The sequence below is a fragment of the Halichoeres trimaculatus genome, unplaced genomic scaffold (genome assembly GCF_033239565.1).
Source record: "Halichoeres trimaculatus isolate MK-OKI-2021-1 unplaced genomic scaffold, fHalTri1.1 fHalTri1_scaffold_20, whole genome shotgun sequence".
NCBI classification, from domain to species: domain Eukaryota; kingdom Metazoa; phylum Chordata; class Actinopteri; order Labriformes; family Labridae; genus Halichoeres; species Halichoeres trimaculatus.
In genome coordinates this window covers 18,128,196-18,155,044 of record NW_027437198.1, presented here as the reverse complement: position 1 = coordinate 18,155,044, position 26,849 = coordinate 18,128,196, and the positions used below count along the sequence as shown (strand labels likewise).

The 26,849-nt window shown below is 41.0% G+C and overlaps 1 protein-coding gene across 2 annotated transcripts; it reads left to right on the top strand.

The window, feature by feature from the left end:
* Positions 1-420: 420 nt before the first annotated feature.
* pbx4 (pre-B-cell leukemia transcription factor 4) lies at positions 421-26,849 on the top strand. Of its 2 annotated transcripts, XM_074697445.1 has the most exons (9): positions 421-1,155; positions 3,318-3,431; positions 4,869-4,942; positions 17,679-17,923; positions 19,417-19,607; positions 19,724-19,859; positions 19,976-20,132; positions 21,883-21,969; positions 23,704-26,849. In XM_074697445.1, the coding sequence occupies exons 1-8, from the start codon at positions 971-973 to the stop codon at positions 21,924-21,926; spliced, it is 1,146 nt and encodes a 381-aa protein (XP_074553546.1). In that variant the 5' UTR covers positions 421-970; the 3' UTR covers positions 21,927-21,969; positions 23,704-26,849. The 2 variants fall into 2 exon arrangements, with proteins under 2 accessions (XP_074553546.1, XP_074553548.1); XM_074697447.1 differs by lacking the exon at positions 3,318-3,431 and having other exon boundaries at positions 23,704-26,847.

Here is a 26,849-nt window from a genome sequence, read left to right as displayed (position 1 = left end):
TTCAGTTGTTGACAGCTTTGTGCAAACGATGCAAGTAGTAGCTCAAATAGCTCATCAGTCCAGTCATTGTGTATTAAACAAAAAACGACTACTTTGTGATGTGGATAAAAGCAGTCTGTGAACTACTCATCTCTCATTAGGGATTTGTACTTTAACCAAATACCACTGCAATAAATGTGTCAGAATGAGCCTGGTTTAGAACAATTAAAAGTAGAACTATACTTTGAGACATTTTGCATTCAGGGGTATGGGAAATTCTGTCGAATTATATTTTCTTTTTTTATGGAGTTCAACATTACAGTAAGTGGTCTATATTTGTGTTATGAGCCGATACCAGTCTCTTTAGAAGTCTTCATTAACTCCACCGTACGCGTAATGCTGTGCGTTTAATGGGCAACGCCACGCACACCTCTCGCGCAGCTCAAACCATCCCACATACTCGCGCGACATCAATAACAATGGCAAACCGTAGTCTGTTTTGGTAGAAGATTTGTGATTGGAGCTAGATGGTCTGAAAGCTTAGTTGCATTTTTCATTTCTTATTTCCTTTTAAACTGTCGATCCCCGTGCTTAGGGAGAAGCGATCGTTTATTGTTGTAGCTTTCAATCTACCATGTTTTAAAAAATGTGCGAGGCGCTGTTGGCAAGCTCACACAGTCCGTGCATGTGTGTCCCTGCTGCTCTTCTGCTGGGCTACAGCTACTAACCTAGCTGCTTTTCACTCGGTGGTTAGCTAACGTTAGCCTGGCCGCGTTTGTTGACTTGAGGAGGAAAACATAAGCGAATGTAAAGCGTGCGTGTGCAATCCGTTTTGTGACAACGGCTCCAAACTATTTTAGAATCTTTGCTGTCCGTTAAATACAGAAGTGTTGTATGATTTGTCGTAGAAAATACTTTGCTGGCTAGCTAACAGGCTAGCTATTTGTGTGTATTCTTCGACTGAGGAAAACGGCGAGTTTTCTTTGAAAGTATGGATGACCAGACCAGGATGATGACGGGTCTCACCGGACTCGGTGGACTATCACAAGCCGATGTCGGCGACCCAGACTCGGTTAGGAAACAGCAGTCCCTCGGTCAGCCTCAACAAGACATAGGGGATATCCTACAACAAATAATGGCCATCACCGACGAGAGCCTGGACGAAGCACAGGCCAGGTAAGGCAGGCGAAGAGCCATTTTCCACTGAAGACTGCTAAGCTAAAGTGCATTGTATTCGTCTATTTTCATTAAGGAGGTAAGCGTTTAGCAAAAACGCCAATGTATCGCCAACATTTACTTTGTAAACGTCGTACATTATACCAAAGCTGATAAAACCTTACATTTGTACTACAGTCTTCTTATAATACAAAACTACTGTAGTGTCTTTACTTTGAAATAAGGCTCTTCCTTACTTAAATCCAGTTTTATGGTATTCTAGACAAAAACATACTCACTTGTTAAAATAGTGCAACCAAATAGAGTCTAGGGAGGTTTATTCAAGACTCATTGGATAATAAAAGTTCAGACTTTTCACAGTAAGGAACATCAGTGATAAAAATATTCTTACAACAACTTGCTGGATAACAAAGCCACACGATTTATCGGGATACAAAGTCGTTCTTTCTGAGACTACTGCTCTACACTGTATAAAGTTATCTTGTACTACCTTGGTAATGCAAAGAAATATTTCTAAGACTGATTTTTTTCCTATGCTGTACATTGCTATAAGAGGTGGACAACGCAAACTTCCTCATGGAATTGTAATATTATTTTAAAAAGCCCCCCTCAGTAAACAAAACGCCCCTAAAATAAGCTTTTGTGTGTCAAATGATAATTTAATCATGGATTTATAAACTGGTTGATAGATTCTGTAAATGTAATATGCAACAGTAAACATGCCTGGTGTAATAACATGTATTGGATATGGTGCTACCCCTCAAATCTGTGTCAATAACACAAGTCACTGATATGTAAATGAGGGCTGAAATTAAAGAAAGGCAAGGGATGGCTCAATTGTCCCACTTATCTGCTAATTGGGTCTGTTATGACAGCAGTCATTCATTTCTTTGACTCATCAATTAAGGATTGTGTATGAGATATTTTTTCATAAAAATGTTTTTGGGTGTATGTACTGCTGTAGGCAACTGACCCCCACTCACTTGCCAAGTGAGCTAAAGAGCATAAGGTCAGTTTCAGAATGAGCATCAGTATTTCAACAATAGACAACCGTCCACTGCAAGACTGTGGCCACAGTGTGATGTGTCATTAGCTAGTGATTTTCCACCCAACATTTGACCACCTGGTTCTCTTAATTAATTCACTCCTCTTTCACTCCCTCCCTCCCTGGTGTTCATCCTTTTCATTGTGTGCTGGGTGCAATCAATTCTCCTATAATGTGTACGCGAGTGCAGCTGTCCGCAAATCGAGTTTCTATTAATGAGATGGTGGTGAGGGGGAGGGATGATGCTACACCAGCAGCCTATGAATACTTGGATAATACCATTTCTCTGGTACAAGTTTGATGACTTAATCAGGCTTTATTTCATGAAGTATGTTTGATTACCTTGAGGTAGTTTAAATTCCCCCCTCCAGGACTTTTACTCTGTTCTGGACAGTGGTCCAAGCTTTAAAAATATATGAATTGGTTTTACTGAAATGGAACTGAGACATTTAGTTTAAAGACCAATCATAGCTACATCATATATGAACCTCATGTTAGGCTGTTCTGAAAAATGACACAGGTGTGGCTGTCATAGCAGAGCCAGAGTTGTCCAACAGTATGCTGTTTCTCAACTTCCACTCCGGTCATGCTTGCCAAGTCTACTATGTTGCATACATCAGTTTAAGTAAAGGAATCACATTGTTTTCATTTACAGATACATTGTTAGGGATGCAGTGCATAAAAAAGTGTAATTAATAAAGACATTGCTGATGATTTTTTTTCTTATTGCTGTTGAGCAGTATTTGTTCCATGTGCATACTCCCTGCCAGGTTTAATTTAAGTCGAAGGCAAAATGTCACTAGATTTTGTGACTTTATGCAGTTTGTTGTCAGAAATAGGTTTGCTATGAGAGCAGGTGGGTTATAGGAAATGTTGTCTTGATCAACATCTTGACCAACCCTGATCAAGATTTCCACCTACACACCAAACCTCTTGATGGTATTAGTATACAAATTGACATGTGACATGTGTTGCATGAGCATGACACCCTGGTTGGTAAGGGTGGCAGTGTGTTGGGATGGGGAGTGGCCAGGGCACCGCAAGAACTTGGTGTTGCAGAGTACACTTCCTGCGCACCATCCACCCTCATCCTCTCACCCTGTCGCCATATGTTCAGATGCTGGCCAGAGGACTCGCCGGCGCATTGGGGTGGATCAGACGACCCCACAGAGGGAGGGAGAGCAGGGGGGGGCATGGCAGGGGGTGGCCTGCCACTCAACTTCCAGCACAGGTCAGTACAGGACCGCATGAGCACCTCCTTCTCCCCCTCCTGCTCATTCCCTCCATGCTGATGGCAGCCCTCCCCCAACTCAAATCCAGCAGTGGTAGAATTGGTCAACTTAATTACATATTAAGTGCTTAACACATTAGTTTTTACTTCAGTCTGCCCAATATTCACTCAGAAAGGCAGTCACAAGGATACATAAAGTATGTGTTCTATTTACTAGTCCTCTCGCTCATACTGCTGTGGGCATACACAACTGGAATTGTTGTTGAGGTCAGGCGTAGCCAAATCATATTCATCCGTGGTTGTTTTAATGTGTTTTTGGCAATGTCTTTGGGAATAAATGCTTTATATCCCAGAGTCTTCAGGTTCTTGTTTTTCATGAGGTTCTAATTCATTTGTAAAACTGAGGTCTTATGTGGGCTTTGTTTATCCTCTCACCTAAACTTATAATCTGTGCCATTGAATCCTGTTTTGCCTTTTTTCTTCTTTTTTTGTTAACTTGGCAAATGATTTTTGCTCTATGTAAGCCAGAAGATTAAAAAGTAATAAATAAGATAATGATACCTTACACCAGCACTTAAAACTATAGCCGTACAGGTGACATCGCTTAAAGGCACCTTCTTGACAACGTCGAAAATAAAGGAATGTAATGAGTTTCGTTTAATTACTAGATCATCTTGCATGGTTGCCTACAGGTATTTGTTACAGCCTCAGTCATGTGGTTGAGCCTGAAAGAAAAATAAAGACTTGCAGAAGTCTGTATTTTTTGTTCTGGGTTGCTTATAACTGTGATAATGTTGTCACAGTGCCCAGTTACAGAGTGAGGTCATTCATGCTGGGTACCAGCAAGTCTACAGTGCAACAGTTACATGTCTTTTCTTCCCATATAAGAATCTGCAGGAGAATAAAATTGTATTAGAATTCTAAGTTGTGTTATCAGTGATTTGTTTTTAATAACTGCGTAGAACTTACTGTAAGTCTAGATGCTGTGATAAAAGATTTAAAATGAATCATTGAAATTGAATTTTAAATTTATATATTAACTCTTTTTACAACCCCTGTGTATTTTCAAAGAGCACATTTTTGTAATTGATGTGTATTAAGAGAAGAATCTGGCGCTCAGTGATTATGACCTTGAGGTTTGGCATCATTACCTGTCACACAGTGCAGAGCACCCAAATGACAACATTACTCTTGCTTGTTCAGACTGATGCTTCAGTGATGTTTATGTGCTGACAAAGGCATTCTGATATTGACAATGTCTTTGAATATCATGGCTCTGTCTATGTTGCAGTGAACTCTTGAAATACTGTACGCACAATACATACAGCTCATATACCTGTTGTGAAAGGGGAGGACATGGGATGACTTCAGATAGAGGTCTGTGTGTTGTAATTTCCCTCGCTTTCTCCCTTTCTTATTCCCTCTTCTCTCTTGCAGGAAGCATGCCCTGAACTGTCACAGAATGAAGCCAGCCCTCTTCAGCGTTCTCTGTGAGATCAAAGAGAAGACAGGTGAGTTTCTACTTCACTCGTTCTTTGTATTTCCATTCTCCTAGTGTTGAGTTGCGGTGTGCCTTTAGTTCAGTAACCTGATACTTCTTCAGTTTTTTTTTTCAGCCTAGAAAGAGAGATCTGTTGATTTTATATTGGATCTTTATTTCTTTGAATTTTTATTTTGATCATGTCTATGACAACTTAAAGAGAGAAGAGACAAATACAAATGAGTGATGATCAGAGAAAATGAAAACAATACGAGACAGTGATTTCTTAAGGTTTAGAAGGTTACATGAGCAAAATGGAGTAGAAGGAAGTATAAACCTATTTAATATGTTGCATTTGGTAAAAAATAAAATGAAATGAGTGATTTGTGCATGTAACGGGGTATGCACTACGATATTTTGTGCTGGCCAAGTAATTACAGCAATTCAAACTGGTTTTAATCATAGTCTAGTATTGAGACAGACCAGCAAAAAAAGATTTTAGTGAATCAGTGAATTCACATCCTGAGTTTGAACTTCCTGCAGGGCATACCAACAGCTCTAGTGCATATACCTATTAATCATGACTAATCAGCCATGAAGTCTTGAGAGAATAAAATTCAGACCACATCTTCACCATAACACAATATGCAAAGCAGAACAATTCTACCAGTTATCTACAAGCAATACTGAATATAAAGAGATCATCTGACGTAAACTGTGGGAATTGTCCTGAAAATGTTACAAGGAATTATTCAAAACAAAGAAGCTGGTTTTGACATCTCGCTGGCTCTTTTCGACACATCTATCTGTCAGACTAGTATGGCACAAAGGTGCAGGCTTGGGACGGATGTCAGATTAATGGTTATGGTGCTGTAAATGGGGTGCATTTTGAAATCCACTCTCTCCTCCGTTTTGTCTACGTTCCACTAGCTGTATGTGTCTTCTAATGGCAGATCTCTCTTGCTCAAACACAATTTGAAAATGCTGCACTGCTGCCTGTTGTGGCCCTCTGTCAATAATGTGTTATTGCTCTCCAGTGATTGGACCAAAGTAAAGGCTAAGCTTGAGTGAGTGGGGCAGGGTACACTGTTTCCCAGGCAACCAGTGGTCTTATTTACCCTAATGCCATTCACTTTGATTTTCACATTTAGTCTCCCAGCAAACCAGAGGGTCCATGAGTGCTCATACAGTAAGTTACATAAAAACAGACAAGGCGTGAAGGCAGGTTAACAGCACATTTATGCATTAAGTGAATATGCCTGCCATGTGATGAAAAGATCTTTGCCTGTAGTCTGCTGGCCATCTGCCACATAGTGCCCCCCTAACCACACTGTGTACCTGCTTCGGCATTTTCTCTGCAACCCCAACAGACCCCCTGCAGGCCCCATTATGTGCCTGTGGAATTTGAATTGACTTCTCTTCACTGCTGCTTGTGGAAAGGCCCAATCTGTAGTCCTCTTGTATCTCCACGGATTTTCTGCAGTCTTTTTCTTTCTCTAACAAACATGCACTTGTGTCGGCACTCCGCCACATACACACTGTCTTTTTTTTTTTTTTTTTGCACATGTACACACAGCGAACAGGGATAAAAGCAAACTCGGTCTTGGGTCTACTCCTACTGCCTCGGTCTTGTCCTCTCCCCCTCCCTATGCCTCGCTCTTATTCTTGAAAGAGAAGACTTGCTCTGAACTCAGGGCTTTGATATGGTAATGTAATGGCGGTGGAGGAGGAGGGGAGGTGGGGTGGTGGTGGTGGGGGATGGGTGGTGAATTCCTCTGAGTGCTGCAGTTCGTTAGATTGTTTTCATTGTAAAGGAAATGTTCTGCGCTAATGCCAGTACCCCTCTCACACCACCACTTCAGAACACCCCTGTTTCACAACACTGCATGCACTGTCCTGTGCTCCCATTTTTTAAACATGAAAATTGTTAATACTTAAGTTACAGTGAGATAGGAAGAGGCAGTTGGAGAAAGATGAGAAATGATCAAAGTTTAGAGCCAGTGGCTTTGCTTCAACTCAGTTCTCTTCTCCCTCACTCTCATGGGTATTTGCTGTAAAAATAGCTCTTGGTGCAATGGGACAGCTTATGCCAAAATCTCTCACAAGCCAATGCAGCGACTCTCTGAAGTTTTTTTTATTTAGTTTGGGCATGTTTGAGGTGTTTCTCCTCACTTTTATGCATTCCCTGTGGTTTGCACATGACGGGAGAGAGCATGTCACTCACTCTGTTCTGTCATCATGTTTGAGTTCCAGTATTTGAAGCCTGACTGTTTCCTGTTTATTTATGGACGGCTTTTAAATGAATATAAAAATATCCTTAAAGAAATTTCGAGTTCCTCAAAAGGCATCTACTTCCTGGGGAAAGTTCCTGCTATTAAAGCAGCTTTTGTTTCTCTGTAAGGTGCCTAGTACCAGGAGTCCTAAGAGTGCATCATGGGCAATGATGATTTTCTGTCTTTCTTCAAACAACTCTTTGTCATCTAAGTATAGTGTGACCATCATCTGAGTCTGGAAACTTGCTCATAGTTGATTCTTCAATTTAGTTAACTGATTGGTTGAAAATGAATAGCAGTCCTATCCAGTTTAACTGTATATTGAAAGTGTTTTAATTCCAAGACACCTTAGGGTACCAGAGATTCAGATTCAGTGTCTGGTGGCAGAGCCAGCAGCATGAAACTAGTTTGTTGGCACCTCAGCCAGCTGACAACCCATCAAGACATCCCATAATAATTTTAAAAGTTGGATGAATGTGGATAGTACAAACTCATAGTTCTTCATAACCATTTCTGGTTAAATTTGATTTAAAAAGTTTCTGATTTACACCTTGTCACTGACTACACGTTAGCAAACAGGCAAATAATTTTCTGATACTTCTTCATTAATCAAACTTAAGTGGTCTGAGCAACATGATACTTTTTCTAAAACTAATAAACACACAAATTCATCTGATCTTCTGGACAGCCTTTCATGTTTTATATTTATAATGGGACAATATTCTTTTTCCCGAGTTCATTCTTTTACGATTTTGCACATGCACATCACATGTGAGTCAGTTTTAAGGATTTATTCAGGGGGACTGACTCTGAACTTTTTTTCCAATTCAGCTCATAAACAAAGGCTAAAATAAAGGATTTAAAGTTGAATTAAAACAAATAACATTTTAAATTGTATAGCCAAGAATCCCAAGAAACTACAATAAATCAATTTTCCCCCCACCCCTATTTTATAATGTGTTTTCACGCCAAGAATGAGCACTAGATTTATTTTTGTTTGTCTTAATGTTTCAGTGTGGGAGAGAAAGTGTAGTGAGCAATCATATGTCAATCTATCTATAACTCTTTCTGTCTTGCTATCTGTGATACAAAATTAATGTCAATGAAGTCTCCATCCTGACACTGGGATGTTGAACTCAGTTTACTCACTAGATCAACATCAGAAGTTCATATGTCCGTTGTACAGCTTAGTTAACTGACATAGCTGTCGATCAGACCGTGAAAATGTGTAGAGGTCAAGAGGTCACATCATATGGAGTGTGTAGGGATATGTCAAGAAGGTAACAGTGACTCAACACATACAAAATCAAAGTTTGCAGTTAGCTGGTGGACTTTTTGTTCAATTGACCAAAAAAAAGAGGTTCCTAACTTTTCCTCCCAATACAATACTTGACGTTTATTTTTTTTGTTTTATCCTCTGAAACAACTTTTGAAACTGTTTGTCTGTTATTGTGAATGCACTTGTTCTTCTTCTCTGCTCTTAACAGCAGATTGCAACCAAAAATGACCGTGTCCAAAGTCTTGTTAAATGGTGTCGTATGGTATTAGCATTAAGAATAATATTTCTAGGACCCATTTATGGCATATATACTGACTAGAATTAAATTTTGGCCAGTCACGTTGCAACTGTGCTTGATTTTCACGTTGGCTTTCAAAATATTTCTGTTGCTGTTTTTGGTTCTCCTGCCACTTATTTTTTCCTCTTTAACCTGCTCTGTTGCAGAGAGAATGAAAAAAAAAAGATAGTGTGTGTCTGGGGGTGGGGGTGTGGGGTGCAGGAGTGATACAGGGAGATTGATGAGGCAGTAAGAGCAGGAGTAATTACTCGGTGTCCATTCCCCAAGCCAGATTGGCAGACGGCTAATATCACACAGACCCCGGGCCCTGACAGACACACCAACGCCCCCCACCCCCCAACCCAAACTGGGGAGGCAGAAGACCCCAACCTTCAGTTTGGGCCTAATGGTGTGTGTGGGCCAACTGATTTCCCCCATGTGGTATTATTCCTAGAGGAACATGGCTTCTGTATATTAACAAGGGAAACTGCTGTCTGGGGTGTATTTTTGATGGTGAAAACAAAGTGAAATTGCTCAACTTGTTGTAACACGGTTTGCCGAGAGCAACGGCTTAGTTTTACTGTCACTGATTATTTTCTAGGATTGAGCTTGATATGGATGACACTGTATAACTTTCTGATTGCTAACATTTACTGACAACAAGATTAGTTTGAATGAAATGGGTGGTTACAGACAGAATGGAGATTTCTAGGTTTTATTTGTCTAATCAAAAGATCAACTGTGAGAGGAAAGAACAAAATGAGCTGTCTATAAGTAGAAAATAGAGCATAAGTAGTTGAAACTATACAAAATAATTTCTTTGTGCCATTCTGTGTTGGTTTTACTTTCTAACTTTATCATGTTTGGCAAATAAAACAATATGACACACAACTCAATAGAATATCAACTCTGCCACTGTATTTTTCTTTTCAGCGATTGCGAGATGCCATGTTTTCCACTATCACCCCTTTTAGTTTAGATACACGACCCCCTGATATTTCAGGCCAATAACATGACAGAAGATGAGTCATCCCTAAGTACTGGTTGAGGATCATGCATTGGTCAAACCCTACCTCTTCATCTCATGTGCTCTCCCTCACAGCACGTTGATGCATTTCCCTCTGCTTTTGGGCTTTGCTTCTAAAGGAAGCCAGCATCTCCTTAATTAAAGATATGTAAATGTGGTCTCAGCTGGATTGCATTAGTTTGGTGGCAGTGGGTTGGAAGAGTGTCGGAGCCGAGCTCCTAATCCTGACTAATTAAGGATTAATTACAATTGATGGGTGCCTTCCACCCCTCTACAGCAGCGCACACTGCTGTCTCAGACAGTATGTTTGTATATTTCACACCATGTCATAAATGCAGGGGAGAGATGGTAACATCAGGAATGGCTGAGGAGGGGTCTCCAGCCTCCTGTTGTTTAGCAGAGTGCTTCAGGTCATTTTAGATAGTGTAAGTAGTGCAGCTTGTTTTAACAGTGTGGATTAATCTAGAGTTAGTATGTTTAAAATTGGAGTTTCTCTTTTTTCTTGCGGTGTATGAAAACCCATATTTCATCATTTTCAGATTTCTACAGCCAATTAACTGTGACCCTCTGTAAACATGTTATTAGCACATGCATACTATTTCTTATTCAGCTGTTAATGCAAAACTGGTAGATTATACCTGTGTGGACAAACCACGTAGCATCAGCTCTTTCTGGCAACATCTGACTGTGTCATAATGCTTGTTCACTTGTTATAAATGGGCACTGCTCTTCTGATCTATCGCTTAATTGCCACCTAATTTGCATAACAGTGCAAATTAACGACCTCTCAAATGAGCGTTCATTTTTCACAAAGTCTTTAGGAGCTCCTTAAGAGTCTGTGCTAATGAGCACAGGAGGCAGCTGGCCTGATGAGAGTTGACTGGGGGAAGATCCTAGCAGTGCTTTAACAAGCCTCCTGCTAAGGTGCTCTTCGTCATCTTCTTTTCCTCCTGTGACATTCTGAATCTTTCTTCTGTGTTTTCACGTCCTTCTCTGTGTGCAGAACTGCACTAGACTGGGGATATCATGTTCATAATTAAGTCAGGTACTCCAAAGTGCTCAGTAAATCCTTTCAAACACCATAGCCTGGCAATTGTACCTTAACTGTGTGGCTAAAAAGGTCCATATTGCTCAGTAAGCTGAGTAAAAAAAGTGTAGGTTATGATTGTTTTGTTCTAAAATAAAAGCATCACTGAGCATCTTTCGGGCAACAAACTCTTCAGTAACCAATCAAGAAATAATCTGTCCTATTTTGGGATGACATTTTTTAAGCTTAGGAAGCTTCTCATATTGATGTGATTTAGCCAAGTTTATCAAAAACATGTTGTCCCCACTTTTTCATCACTATTATATCTTCAGAATATTAACCTCCAAAATATGTTTGAAAGGTAAGGATGAAATACTTTTTAAATCTCACTTAAGATATATCTTGATAAATAAAATATGTCATATCAAAAAATGTGGCCTGTATAGGTCTTAGTTGCTCCTGAAGTCCCCCTGTTGTAAGATACACTCTGCTGACATGAGGCCCTATGTAACTTTAGCAGTTGTTGACCAAATGACCATGATGGGTATTTTTGTTGAAGTTGGCCCAAGTGTGTTTACAATCCCTCTAATCTTTCAACCTGGCTGATTTTTCTCCATCTTCAATGAACTAGGATTTCAAAATCACTTCTAAAATCTTTGCTACTGCTGCCGTTGACCACCATTTTCGCTCTGCTAGCTTTGTGCTGAATCTGCGTTATCGGCTAAAGGATGATAGGCCTTTATGAGGTAATGGTTACACCTTATGGAAAAAGCTATAGTTATGTAACCTGGGCAACTTTTGGGGGATAATATGCTGATTGTCCATAGCTTAAAGATGCAGATGCCTTTTTAAGGTTGTATGAAAATCTCTGACAGGATTCATTAACATACATTTTTTTTTACTATACAGGACTTAATCCTCTTAATTCTTGTTGATTATAAAGTCAAAGTTAATTTAAAGTATTTCTGAGTATGTCTCGCCGTATCTGTGTGTAAATGATAACAGTGGGTATATTCAGTCATCACGAGCATTTCTGAGCCGCTTTCTTTAGTTAATTAAGGACTGATTAATGATGTGTTGGACTGAGGTGTTGTTTTGGCCCAAGGTGTGAGTTCTCCAGTTCACACCTTAATCAGACCTCAGCGTGTTTATTCTGTTTGCCTACTCTCACTCTCCCTCCCTTTTCCTCCTGTCCCTCTCCTTCTCTCTGTGTGTCTGTGTATGTGTTCATATGTCGGTTTGTGCCAGAGTGGGGGGCTGCGTGCAACATGACTCTGGTGAACAACCCAAACAGATGCTGATTAACGTGAGCTGCTTAAAGCGGGAATGGACATATGGATTAGGCTCATTAAGTTGACTGTACTTAACAAAAACACTCTTTTAAAGGGATGGAGAACATACCTTTAGTGTTAACTTGCAGTACATACTTAACTTTTTTTCATACGCATTTGGCAAAAAGCCTTTTGGGGGAAATAAGCAATTAACTACAGATGACCTAGGTGGCAACATTTAACTCATCCCTTTAGCCTTTTTGAGCTACTAAATAAAAACACTGCAGGCACGTGGGAAGTATTTATTACCAGATCAAATCTAAACAACGTCCTGGTGGCATCAGTTACCGTTCTGTGACGGCTGAAGCAACACTTGTTATGGAAAAAAACGGGATTTTACATTTTCCGCCTACCAGGTGACTAAATTTATAACAGAGCTGAGATTTCCGTTACACTGCGAGGAAGTAAAGGTCAAGACTCTAGAAGCTGAACAACCCTCATCGACTGACACTGATCACTGCTTCTTTAAAGTACAACACTGAGATTACAGAAACCAATTCAACACATAGATTATAGAAAAAAAAGTGATGACTGAGTTTTAGTCTCTTAGTAACTGTCTCAAGCTGTTTCATGAGACCTAAAGACTAAATTTGTGGTTGAAGCAGATTATTAAAGCTTTTTTTGAATTGCAGCTGAGCTTTGGTGTAAATTTGCATAGGAATGTAGTATGTTTTGGTGAAACCCACCTTTAGCTTTCTCTAAACACTAAATCTGTATTGGTGAAAACAGTGATGGTTTCACACTCCTATCCCTCCATTCCATAAATTTCTGTATCCTTTCGTCTGTCTTCAGCTGTCTTCCCCCTTCTCTTTCTCTCTCAGCCTCTCTGTCTTTCTCCCTCTCAAACACATATCTTTCCTGTCCTTTTTTTCAATTCTCCTTGGTTCTCCTTCCACCCTCTCTTTCTCTCTTTCACTCTCTCGTACCTTTTCCCCCCTGTTTTTCCTTCCTTCTCTCCCTCTCCCGCTCCCTTGCTCTCTCCCAGTGAAAGGCTGAGAATACCCAAGGGAGCTGATGCAATTAAAATGCTAATCCTGTCTGTCTACAGAGAGAGGGAGAGGGGGGGCTGACAGCATGAGGGATTGCGGCTCACATGGAGAACTCGACTGAAATGGAGAACAGAGGGAGGGGGGGGCACAGGGGTAGGTGGGTGGGGGTGAGCTGAAAGGGAGAAGGGGGAGGGGATGTGTGTTGGGGGGAGACAGAGTGAAAAAGGGGATGCTAGGGAGGGAAAAGACAGACAAGGATAAAGCTTGTGTTGTGAGCTGAGCAATGATATACTGACTGCGTTTAGGTCTCATCTATTCCTGTGTGTGGAAGGTATTACACTTAATGTACGGCACTACACCACTAGTTAGGCTGTTCAACCTTACCTTCACCACTCCATATATTGTGTGTTGTGTCTGCAGAGTGCACTGTTTCCACATTGGCTGTGCAGAAATGAGAATGATTATGTATGCAGTGAAAGCCCAGCTGGATACCCTGAATATTTTATAGTATGTGTTGCTTGCTCCGTCTCTCAATGCCACACAGCGCAGTTAGGGTGGTAACGTGTGCATAATGGTGTGATTTCTAAAGGCTGTGGATGGAGGCACTGAGTCTTAAGCTGTCTTCCTATTTAAAAAAAAGGGAATTTAAGTATCATTACTTACGGCACTCTGAGTTTTAGTCTCTTAGTAACCGAACCAGCCCAGCGGCAATGTCAGGAGCCAGTTGATCAAAAGGCAGCTCTGGTTAGATCGTGGAGCAAAACATCCAGGCAGCTAGCGCTCACACCTGTAAGGTTCTGTCTCTTTCTTATAACTCTGTTTTTATTTGTTTCTGACTTTTTTTTTCTCCTCAGCCTTCTCCTTCTGCCCTTTTCTGTGCAGTATCTTAACTCATCTTAACAGCTGCTATAATATTACAAGGCCTCTAGACTGTGCTTCAGTGTAATTGTGGGTAATCGCAGCTTAATTGGAGTAATTAGGAGAATGTAGGGGTATTAGGCTACAGCTGGGGGCCATAATGAGGAGTGGGGGCAAACGGGAGGGAGGAGAGGTGAGAAGCCTCAAGAGCTGCAGTTGCCCTCTTCAGTGAAGGCCACTTGTACTTCTCATTGAATGGACAGTGAATATCAACCCCACACACTTCTCTTACAGTCAGACATGCATATGGCAGGTTGGCCTCAATTTTCTCAAAGACGATACTTATATAGTCCTCAGAGCAGAGGGGGAGTGTCCTCGCCATGCAGATTCAACAGGTACTGAACAAATACTTCCTCACCTTTGTCAACAAATGGGTCGTAGTGTGCGTGGATAGGAAGTGCAGAGATTGTTAGAGAATGACTGAAAAGAAAGAACAAGAGGAGGGAATGAGATGGGGCGAATCAGGGTCATTAGTTCAGGCGGCTGGGTCTGCTGCATTCCTGAGCCCTGAGATGGGGGAGCAGCAGAGCAGGAATGTGCCTCGAAGAGAGAAGAGACCTAAGCAGAGGGAAAGAAAAAGACAAGAAGGAACAAGAAAAAAAGGAGAGAGGGGGTGCTTTGCATAGAGAGGCCCTAAATGGTGCAACAGACTCATTTATCAAATGAAGTTTGAAAAAGCAAAATCTCATCTGCTCCACAGCACTTGGAAACTTTAAGCAAACTGTTTTTGTCCTCATTTCTTCCACATCTGTTAGCTCTCCTCTAATGCTTGCTCATTTGTTAGCTTGGGCTGCTTGTTGTCAGCAAACTTGTTTTTCAAGACAGTCCTCTGCAGGGGAACTTTGACCAAACACAGTGATTCATATAATTCTAAGAGTTTGCTAATAAGAGTCGCACTGAATGGAGAGTTCATGCACCACATAACCTTTGAAGATGAGCTTTGACTAACCAGCGTAATCCCTGAGGAGGAAGAGCACCTAACCCAGTTTCCACAGGGATTAATCTTGTCATCCATATTGTTGGCACCTGTCTCTTTCAGAACCCTGTCTGCTTTCACCACTGTTTCCACTGACTTCACCTCGTCAAGGAAGTCTCTAGTTGTAAATACTTAATGTAGAAATGTTTTTCTAAAACTCAAATTTCACCATTGTAATACTTTAGTAAATGCAGCAAATAACTGTAAGTAATAACTGTAAGTTTCATAAAACGCCCTTTATTCCTTAGATCAGAGGTGTGAAACTCCTTTTTGTCACGTACAGCCTTTTTTTTTTTCCTTAAATGGGCTTGACCAGTAAAATCAGGGCATAATGAAATGTAAAGACAACTTTAGATGTTTTCTTTTTTTCTAAAAATGTTCAAATTTAATGAGATTTTTCAACACATTATGAACAACTTTGTGTTTCTTGAGAAAAAAAATATGCACAATTAAAAAAATTAGTGCCTATTACAGCTTACAGATCAGTTTAGCTATGTAGACATAAAACATTTAGTCACATATATCTAGAACTTAACAATAAAGTATTTTGCTTTATAATCAAATTAACTTGCCAAGATCTAGAAGTTATTTTAAATTTACATTCATTTCCGTAGTTATGTATTAATCCCGACCACCTGAGCTGACAAACCAATTTAGGAAGATGGTTATGTTATCCCCCTTCCTTGTAAATATATGAAATTTATACAATAGGGTCCTTTGCTTGAAGATGCCCTGCTCCATAATCTTTACGCTTTGTAAAGTCATCCTGCGAGCTGGATTAGCCCTCATGACAGACCAATTTTTGCACACAGACTTTATACTTAATACCCCTGCCTTAGATCATGATTTTGTATTCAGTTTGCCTATACTTGTGAACAGACTTTGTCAGTTTATATGCAAATCATTTTCCACAGCAAACATTGGATGTAGTGTACCTCAAAAATGATTTAAGGCACAAATGACCAAAACGCAACAGCTCAGTGTTTTTCTCTGGAACATGTTTCCACATTATCAGGGTCTCAATCCACATGCAAAATCTGTCATGCAGTCAAACATTATGATCTAAGCTGCTGTTAATGCTGCAGAATATCAAATATTTGATGTAAAAATTGTTATATAGGCTGCTCCCTCAGTCATAAATTAATCTCAAACTTGTACAAAAGATTTTTAACTAGCACTCAGCATACACAGCACATCCCCCTTCTCATACCAGGCTGCACCTGCTGTGTAGGACCATGTAGTATTGATGTAAAATTTTACTCGTTACATTACAAGAAATGGATTGACCCTTAGCTATAAAGCTGACCTTTTAACTGGTTTATAGTCTTGGTTGAAGTCTAAGGTCCCTGAGCAACGCCTTTGATTTGCTTCACAGTTCAGATCTTTAGAGGAAAGGTTACTGCGTCGTCTTTGGTCAGATGCCTGAGCTCTCAAACAGACTGCCGTAAGGGGTCAGACGAAGTAGTTTCAAATCTTAAATGCCGTATGACAAGACGCTTGCATGAACATTTGAGCCATCCTTTCTCAATCATGCCTGTGTTTTTATTTAAATCTCTGACATTTTTTATTTCCACCTTTGCTCTGACCTAATTTGCTGCTATTATGCTTTTCTACTGCTCATGTGTTGTGGACTCCCGCAATTTTAACACATAATTATGTCTCAGTTCAGTTTTTAAATTTATTTTCACATAAAATTTAAATATTTTTTTTACTATCATTATTTCTAATATTGATCTTGTATTCTTATTGTCTGACCAACAGTCCAAAAGTCAAACATTTTTCAAGTGTGGAAAAAAAACTCATACTGAAACATGAACAAGTGAATGTGAAGAATTTTACAAGAAATAAAAATCAGAAAATTTTAGTTTTATTAATTTTGCACAAATAAATTTGCAGCTAAATGTATTGTGATTACATTAGTTACATTTGTAAAATATTCTTGGAAAGTAACTGTAATATCCCTGAGATTTTCAGTCTTGATAATGAGTTTCTCCTCCTACTTTCTGAAGTTGAATGATTATAGGGCAGAGGGGTTAAGAGAAAATTAAGTTCAGTTTTAAAAGCTTTAGGCTCTGAAGAAAAGGTGGTTGTCTGTACTTAAAACTTTTCAGTAACAGAGTGGTATCTGTAAGGGAGTGTGTATGTGTGAAAGGGAAAAAGAGAGAGATGAGAGCATGGCTGCAGGCTGACAGAGGTCCTGGTATAATGCAGTGGTGGGGAGCAGCAACTGATAACTATACTTATGGCCACTGGGGCTCATAGTGACAGCACATGCACTCCCATTACTGGTCCCATGCCTCATGCCCTTATCTCTGGCAGGCTGCCACAAAGGGACTGCACTGCCCTCTGCTGTTGGTTTTCAGGAAGTTCAGGCTCATTGAGAATTCACCCAGGCGCTCACAGCAATGACTCAGGGGAGCAAGTTGACTGGGTTTTGACAGGGCAGCACTTCTTTGAATTTTAGCAGTGATAAAGCACCTTTCTATGCACCCCTTTAACACGTTTATCGGCCTTTCACTTTAACGGAAAGTTTTGTCCATTGGTTTTTAGATACTTTAAAGGAAGTGTTTTTTTGGCCCATAGAAAAGCAATCTTGCTTGAATGTTTTTCCATAAACGTCTGAAAACTAACCCTGCTCCTCCTTCTCTCTTTTTTTTGTCTTTTGCCCAGTGCTGAGTATACGAGGTGTGCAGGAGGAGGACCCCCCAGATCCTCAGATCATGAGGTTGGACAACATGTTACTTGCAGAGGGTGTGTCAGGACCAGAGAAAGGAGGAGGATCAGCCGCGGCAGCTGCAGCCGCAGCAGCAGCAGGGGGCTCCCCCACCGACAGCAGCATCGAACACTCCGACTACAGAGCCAAGCTCGCCCAGATCCGTCAGATCTATCACTCTGAGCTGGAGAAGTATGAACAGGTGTGTACGGAGTTCAAAGCTAACCTGTTATCACGTTATAAAATGTGATAATGTGGTAGATTAGGGCTGGCTTCATAAAAAGAAATAGACTGGATGAATGTGAATCTGAGGACTTTACCGTATAATTTCAACATAGAAACTGGTTATTCTTGCTCTTGCTTTTGGAAGTGTAGCTCATTTGAAATGCAAAGAGGCACATGGTGGACAAATGCATGCAGTCTGCAGATAACATTCTCTCCAAAACCAAATGTTAGCTTATAAAAAAGTGCATCTTTTGATTTAAGCTCTGTTTCCAACAAACAGTTCAGTTTGGTTTGTTTCGGTATGAAATGCATTTTGTGACGTTTCCACTGACTAATCCCAGGACAGGTCCCTAAATAACCAAGACAAGACAGTCCCACTTTTTGGGACCCTCTTGTAGGGTTGCCAGACTAAACGGAACTGATCACAGAAGGTGGATCTACAACACTGTAGGCTGTTGATTGGTTGAGAGAATTCTCTGCAACAAAGCTTAATTGCTTTTTAACAAAGAGTCACATGGAAATCACAACAAAGACGAATTGCTGGATGTCTTCCATTGTGGCTCTTTCTTTGCTGTGTCCCATTTTTCTTCTTCATTGGATTTATTAGCAGGGTACACTGTGTGGTGTTGCTATAGCGTCACAATATTACATAATTGATGTAGCTATCATTAGGGCTGCAAGATATATTGGTATCGATATCGGTATCAGCTGATGCTGGTATTGGTATCGGCTGATATGTAAAAGTGGGTGGATGTTTTCTCATTAGCTGCCGGCCATTTTCAGAGCATCTTGAATGATCTTTCAAGGCCCAAATAATCTTGTTTTCTATGATTACGTTAAAACCAAAACTACATAAGAAGAGTGGACTCTCTTCCTTTATGTCTCTCTTCCTGCTTTTGATCCAAAAAACAGACAAAACATACTTTTTTTGATCACGTTTATCTTGGGCGCTCCATCCTTTGATCTACTCCATGGTCATCTTTTCTCAAGATTACGACGCTCTTCTTCTCTGAAATACCTCAACACATAATCTTAGATATTTTTTAAACCAATATTGATGTCTGAAAATATCAGTTATCGACCATAATAACAGTATTTATATCGAATATCAGTATCGTCCAATATTTTCATATCGGTGCATCTCTTGCGATCAGCATCCGGTTAACACACCACGTACCAAGAAGGGGCATGGTTGGCCGTGGAAACGCAAACAGGATCAGGTTTTACTGATCCAACCCGCATCAAACTGATCCAAACCAGACTGCTTGGTGGAAACAGGGCTTTAGACTCCAGCTCTTGAATGCACCAATCTGCTGTTTCTTCATGTAACTGATTTGACTCAAGCAACCTCTGTGTAGTGTTTTTATTGTTAGCTTAGGTCTAAATGTGGTCATCAGAACATGGACAGTATCTCTGCCCAGACATTTTTTACAGTCTCATTTAACTCCTTTTTCTCTCTCCCTGGACCAGGCCTGCAGCGAGTTCACAAACCATGTAATGAACCTGCTGAGAGAGCAGTCTCGCACACGACCCATCTCTCCCAAGGAGATTGAGCGCATGGTTGCCATCATCCACCGCAAGTTCAGTTCAATCCAGATGCAGCTCAAGCAGAGCACCTGTGAGGCGGTCATGATTCTGCGCTCACGCTTCCTTGACGCCAGGTGTGTGTCTCTGCGTGTTGTGTTGCTGGTCATTCTCTTGAGGGCTGTTGCTGCTACAAACATGTTGATGCTGTTGCATTCCAAACATTTTAGTTACCATTTCTCCTGTTTGTCAGACGAAAGAGACGCAACTTCAACAAGCAAGCTACAGAGGTGCTGAACGAGTATTTCTACTCCCACCTGTCTAACCCCTACCCAAGTGAGGAAGCCAAGGAGGAGCTGGCCAAAAAGTGTGGAATCACTGTGTCTCAGGTGAAGTTACAGCACGAGTACAGAAGAAAGATAAAAAAGAATACAAGGCTTTCCTGTGTTAGCTCAATGCAATGAAAATCATTCATTTAAATGTCGAACATCCACCCTTCTGTCAGGTCTCTAATTGGTTTGGCAACAAGAGAATACGCTACAAGAAGAACATCGGTAAGTTCCAGGAGGAAGCAAACCTCTACGCGGTTAAAACAGCAGTGGATGCTGCTAACGTGTCTGCGCAGGCCAGCCAGGCTAATTCTCCGGCAACGCCCAACTCAGGTAACACATCATCCATCTCATCCACCTAAAAGCTTTGTCAATGTTTCTGAAATGCGTTTTTACATGTAACTGCACGGACCATCACACACATTGACCATGATCGTATATTAAAGCTGCATCACTGCTTGCAAAAGAAATCCACACTGGGGGATTTCTCACGTAGTTTATTTATTTAGATGGTTTCATGTGTGCAGCTCTGTATTCACTTTCAGTTATGACACATTTTTTCTGTCTCGTGCTCGGTTTTCTATTCTAATATATTCTATCTTCTATTCTAAAGAGGGGAACTTTTTGTGTTGTGGGTAGTTTCAATGGTTTTGTTTCGTGAGATGAGTCTTGTATTCACTCACATTTAGTTTGCCAGTAGATACCTTTATGTAATGTTTGCAAACACTCAGACATACCCTGGTACTTTTAACAGTGCTCTTAAATCATTGCTTTAACTCTTTTTGTTAATACTTTCCATCACCTGGCTTGGCTTTTTTATCTTCTCCTAGTAGTACATGGTCTTTTTAAAACATAACAGTCCAGGTCATAATAAAACAAATGAAAAGGGAATTAAAGATTCATCACTTCATATAGAAAACAACACAAGCTGCTAGAAAAATACTCTTCAGGGGTCAATTATCAGTTATTCTGTCCTTATTTAAGTCCTGTGTTTGATCCACCCAAGAGGACAACTCAACCAAGAAACCTTGTTAACCTTTCAACATCTGTTCAGAGTAAGCTAGCAGAGAACACCAACTCCCCTGTTGGAGCTGGAAATCAGGAAACCTAAAACCTTAAACCTTAAACAGAATTGACCCCAAGAACATGCTGGGGCTGATTGAGTATTGGCTCTACATATATTGCCTGCAGGGTCACCGGGGTCATTCAGTTTGTCTCACACAGGCGACATCTACCTTGGCCTGCGTTCACTCAACGGGGAGGGTCTCTCCATCGCCCCCTCTCTACAGCCACAGGTACGCACTGAGGACAGCTCCTGAGTTGACCTCATTGCTGTTAACCTAGCGACCCCAGGTTCCCCGAATATGTCCTCTTAGTCTAGCCCCTTTTAGATCTCCAGTTCTCCTCAGATCCTGTCCTGACTTCACCTGTGATCCCATCATTCTGCTCCCCCCCCAACCCAACCACAGACAAGCTGAACCGGCTTTGCTTTGTGCAGTGAGCTCTGAGGAGCTTAGAGGAATTATGTCGGGTTTTTTAAGGCTGTTCTGTGTTAATACATATCAACCACACACACATGCAGGAACACAGGTAGATAGGTACAACAGGCTTTTCTTTCTTCTCTGGAGTCATCTTTTAAAGCCGGGATATTCTACTCCAGGACTTGAACCAGACACCCCTCTGACCGAGCCTCAGTTTCTCTGTCTTTGGGTTGTGCTGCCCCTGAAACCCTCAGCACCACTTTGCCTTGTAAACCCATGGTCTCCCTATCCCTCTCCTCATGCCTCTTTGTGTTCTCCTTGTGGTGTAGACTCACAGGATTTCCCTCTCGATGAAGTGTTCTCATGTCGGTAGAAAGGAAAAGTCTACCATATGTTGAGTTTCAGTTGTCTTTTCACCCAGAGTGGAGAAGAAGTGGTAGCTCTGACTCTAAAAAAATGCTCTCTGAAGCATTCTGGAGAGGTTTTGTTGTCATGATCACTTCACTGTTTGTATTTTTGTTGTCCTGTAGCAAAGCAGCAAAGCATAAAGTTTGTCCAGCTTAACGCTTTGCTGAACTTTCTGTGTGTGGTGTGTCCTATAGGTGGATACCCTGCACCGTGCTACACACCTGACGGGCGGCTATGAGGAGCTGTCAGGTAGTGGCCTCTACACCCCTCATCGCCTGGATGTAAGTATCAATCAGGGGCTTGTTTTTGTGTAGAGGCTGTTACAGGATGCAGTTGGCGTCCTACAGGAAGCTTATTTTGATAACATGAAGCGAACAAATGGTTTCTGTGATTTCCTGTGGGAAAGAGATCACTGCCATTTGTCGCTAAAGCTACATACATATGAATAGCAGAGGTCTCAAACAGAAGGTAACCACAGAGAGTGTGAAGAGATAATGACACACAGCCATGAGAGCCCATATGCACTGATTCTTTGTTAGGATTAAATCCATGCAGGCGCCTCTGTTTGTTTTTGTCGCTGACGTCAGTTTGCATTTTTGTCCTCTCCTCTATGACACAAATTATGCTGATTTAGGCCCCGTTTACACAACAGCTTTTCTTCCCAAAACACAGAGAAATAAAAAAGAGCTCACACAGAAACACTGAGGGACTGGAAACGCTGTTGTAAGCATGCCAGGCCCGTAGTTGGCGCTATAACTGTCTTGTCCTGTTGTCCAGAAGCAGCTTATGGTAGATTTATACTGCAGTAGAGTTGGGCCAATCATATTGTGTAGGGATAGACCGGTTATCGGCCACGCTGATTATCAAGACCAATATTTGACATTTTGAGGCATATCGGCATTGGCCTTTTTTTAATCCAATAGCCGATAAGAAAAAAATTTAAAACTGCGTTGTTGTGGCTCCACTGCAGTCACTACTCAAACCCCAGCACTGTCCCACCCACAGTACCATCTGATTGGTTACAAGCAGAGCCATGGCTTGGGAAACAGCCAATCAGCAGTGGAGTTATTCCAGTTATTGCAGTTACATTGAAATTTTGGAAAACTGTATTTTCTGTAGAAAACTTTAGCCTTTTAATTTTTTTAGTTTTTCGTTTAACTTTATAAGACATGCTGCCAAGCCTGGGAGCTGTTTAATAAACTCATGCTCAAAGGTATTTAAATGAAGTTAAGCGTTGGAGTTTGTATTGTTTAAAATTTTGACACCAATATTTGCACTTTGACTGCGGGCTCAAATATCTGTTATTGGCCTCCTTGACTACAAATAATAGTAATCGGTATTAGCCCTGAAAAATCCATATTGGTCTGTCTGTCTCTAATCTTGTGTATTGGCGAAGGCTAAGTGCAGAAGTGATGCAATAGATGCTCATTTTGTTGAAAGACAGTCAGCAGATTAAGCTGATTGAGCAGCACAAGCTCAACACAGTAGTCTGCGACGATCAAAACCCTTAAAACCAAGCGACAACTTCCGGTCTAAGAATATAAGACATTGCAGAAGTGCAAAAACCTGCTGTTTCTCGAGTGTCCGCTCGAGGCTGGCTCCGGAAGTACTGGAAGTTACATACACACCAAGCCAAAAAAGAAATGCTTTTAAAGCAGAAATTAACCATTTACAGCCTGGTTCAAAAAACGCCTTCTGTGGGGGTGAGTTTTTTCTAATTTGGCAGGTTGGAGGATATTTAGATCCCGCTCACCCAATCAGAAGCATAGGCCTCCTATAGCTTGTACGCGAACCCCTTGCCACTACCAACATGGCTGGGATAGCTGATCTGCTTCGTTTTCTGTTGTGATGGGTGGCGTCGGGGAGACTACGTCTATGTTTTATACAGCCTATGGTTAAAACGCTGTTCCTGTGTAAACAAGAGGCCAAAACACAATACTTATGCGTTTCATCCTGAAACTTTTTTAGTGTAAACAGCCTCTTAGATGACCAATATTTCTCTGATTCCTCTGCAGGCTAACAGCTGGCAGGACACCACCAACCCCCACTCCGTCACCTCTCCTCCTGGTCCTCCTGGCAGCGTCCACTCCGACACCTCCAACTGATCGGTGGCTCTCACTGCCATGACTCCATTCCTACTGCAGTCCGAGAACTACCATGCTCTGTCCTCATTGTCACTATTCCCCTCGTCTCTCAACTAAACAACCACAAAAAAGGCCATACTCCCATTTCATAACACACAGACTGTGCTGGAACACAGGACAGCCGAACAGCAGGAGATACTCTGCCTCCGCCTCACAGCTCCACTTCAAAGCTCCTTCACTCCGAACAAAAGAGGGACAGAGCGCGTTGATGCTGAGACGGAAAGAAATCATTTTCAACACCAAGAACTTTTTGAGAACCACTGATCCAGCCGTGTAGATGATCATGATGTCTGTACATTATGTGTATATGCACGATAACGTCACACAGTAATCACACAGCTTGTCATGTGCTATCGACCTCTGCACTCGACCCTTTGCTTTGGAAAAACTGTGTGTGATTGCCTGTATCTCTTGAAGCCTTGGCGTTTAAGAGCCAAACTGTTGATACAGATCACCAGGGAGCTCTGCTCACCTTGCTCGTACCAAAGTGCTACCCCAGTGGTTGTCAACACATCTGTATCTTCAAGATCAACCTTCCCCTGTTCGACGCCAGACACTGTTTTATCTTCCAGTCCTTACAGCTCGACGTTTCATTCTGTTGAAGATTTCTAAGAGAATAAGTGAGATATGCACAAACGTGCTTGCACACTCCTTTCATATAACACGCATACACAACTTTTCAGTGGTTTTCAAAGCGGGCTGACATGAAAGATGTGTCAAGCACAACAGTTAGCATCCTTGATATGGGTCTCTCTACCTGTTAAAGGTAGGGCAGGGGATCACTGTTCTAAACCAGACATGACAGCTGATGTTCGGGCTAGTGGAAAGAGGAGGAATGGGCAGGAAGGAGATTATCTTTGGTTGAGTGGCTGTAACAATAGCCCTTTTCATTGCTAACCAATAGAGGGTGTTGGTAGATGGCTTGTAGACTTGACTTCTTGCTTTCTTTCCACTAGTTTATTTGATTGTAGGCTATTTTCTAATGCTGTTTCACCAAGAATACACCAGCCACCACCAAAAATGAGCTCAATAAAGCATCTAAGTAACTTTGGGAAGAAAAGGGTGGAATGATTGTGGGGGCATTGATGTGTTGTTGGGACAAACGTGATATGAATATAGAAACGTGACTGTCTTCCATGCATGTAGGACTTCTAGGCGTGATATTATTTTCATTTAACCTTCCAAGTTTTTAGCTTCGTTTTTATTCACAAAAAATAAAGGGTATAATTATTACAGTCAGACCAAAAAGGAAAAGTGCATCATTTATTGCTATGATGGTGTGTCTCTGTGTGGGCGTGTGTACAGTGTTCTTGGGACGTCCTAGTCAAACCTGCTGGTGCCCTCTGACCTTTTGTAAGCATACTCTAAGACTGGGTGCTTCCACCAGCCGATGACTTTACCAGGTGGGGTTCAACTGAGATCTCCTCTTTGTGTCGAAACATGAAGCTTGTGAGCCCGAGGCAACACACTACAACCTTCTGTTGTATCAAAACCAAAAATACCACGTTCAGCAATGTAATAATGCTACTCTATGTCTCTCTGAAGTTGGTGCACAGCCACATTTCAGCCGAGGAGAGGAGGGAATTATATTTGTATCTGTGTCTCTATATGTGGTTGTCATGCCCCGAGTTGATTTGATTTGGGGATTTTTTTGTTGTGGGGTGTTACGGGAGGGTGGGTGGAATGAGGACTCATATCACATCTGTTGCTTTTGAGCATAAAACGTATGCTCTCCCCTTTTCTTCATCCTTTTCTACCTTCTGGTGAAACCGTGACGATTCTGTTCGACTTTTTGTTCAACAGCCAATTGGGCAAGGGCTTCTCTCTCCTCTGTTACCAAAAAAAAAAAAAAAAAGAGGCGGCACTGGGTGATGTATAACTTGTGTTGAAGACAAACCTGCTACATTTTAGGGGATTTTTCTTTCTTTGGAACTATTTTATACATTAACCGTTATGTGAATAACAAAGCATTTTGATAGTAAGGTAAAGCCTTATAAAAATGTGTCAGTCAAACTTTGTTGAACCATGTTACAGAACAAAACTTGAGCTTGTAAACTGGTCACACGTGCTACCACACATTGATGTTTTGTTACTCATGCAGTTCATACGAGTGTATCTTACGGATAACGTTATCACCACACCAAATTATCATCCTTTCCCCTTTTTCTACCTGTTGTAATGGATGTCACTGTACAGTTTGTGTAACGTTTCAGTATTTTTTTTTTTTCTTTTATAAACTTTGATGTTTTGGTTTGAGATGCCAGTTTTATTTGGCTTCTGTGTCACAGAATTCACAATAACTATTAATTCTGAATATTATTTAGGTCTTTGTTACATAACCTGGAGGAAAGGAAGGGTTTGCGGGCGTGACGTTTGGTGCTGTGGGAGGACGATTGTGTTAATTATCCAACTTTTTGTGCTTCGTTTCGTTCGTTACCCTTTAAGAAAAAGTGAGTGTACAGTTTACAGGACGGCTAACTCCTCTCAGATATTGCAAGAATGTAAATGGTGAACATTTATTTACAAAGTGTGTGGTTTTTAGCTCACCAAATGCAAACCCTAAGATTACAACCTGAGCTTCCTAACATGCCCGAGCATTAAGATATTAACGGCCATCTTCAAAATGATGTATTCCCTCCATTGACCCGCTTTAATCATTGGTTTCCACTAGCGACAAAATCATTTCCACAGCACCAAACGTCTCCCTAAACCTTTTTGATTTCTGTTTTTTTATTAGTATATTTGTATCTCCCTTCTCTCCCTTGTATTTACCCCTCTCTCTACCTCTGTCTTTCCATTTCTCTTGTATATAACCCCCCCACTGTTTTCAGACTTGTGAGTCTGTATGAACTCCTTTTATACCTCAACTTTAGAATTGTTCTAGAAAGAGTACAACAAAAGGAAGAATATGACAAATTGTAGTGTTCTTATTAGAAAATTAATAAAATGATTTAGTGTGATTTTTTTTTCAGTATTTGATTTCAGATTTTAGAAGTGTTTCATTTTATAATTTGTCA

What these genes read in the sequence shown, in the direction of transcription:
- pbx4 (XM_074697445.1), top strand. Translation starts at nt 971, where the DNA reads ATGGATGACCAGACCAGGATGATGACGGGTCTCACCGGACTCGGTGGA. An exon ending in CCACTCAACTTCCAGCACAG is followed by an intron (nt 3,432 to 4,868) that starts GTCAGTACAGGA and finishes TCTCTCTTGCAG; the next exon opens with GAAGCATGCCCTGAACTGTC. An exon ending in TCACGCTTCCTTGACGCCAG is followed by an intron (nt 19,608 to 19,723) that starts GTGTGTGTCTCT and finishes CCTGTTTGTCAG; the next exon opens with ACGAAAGAGACGCAACTTCA.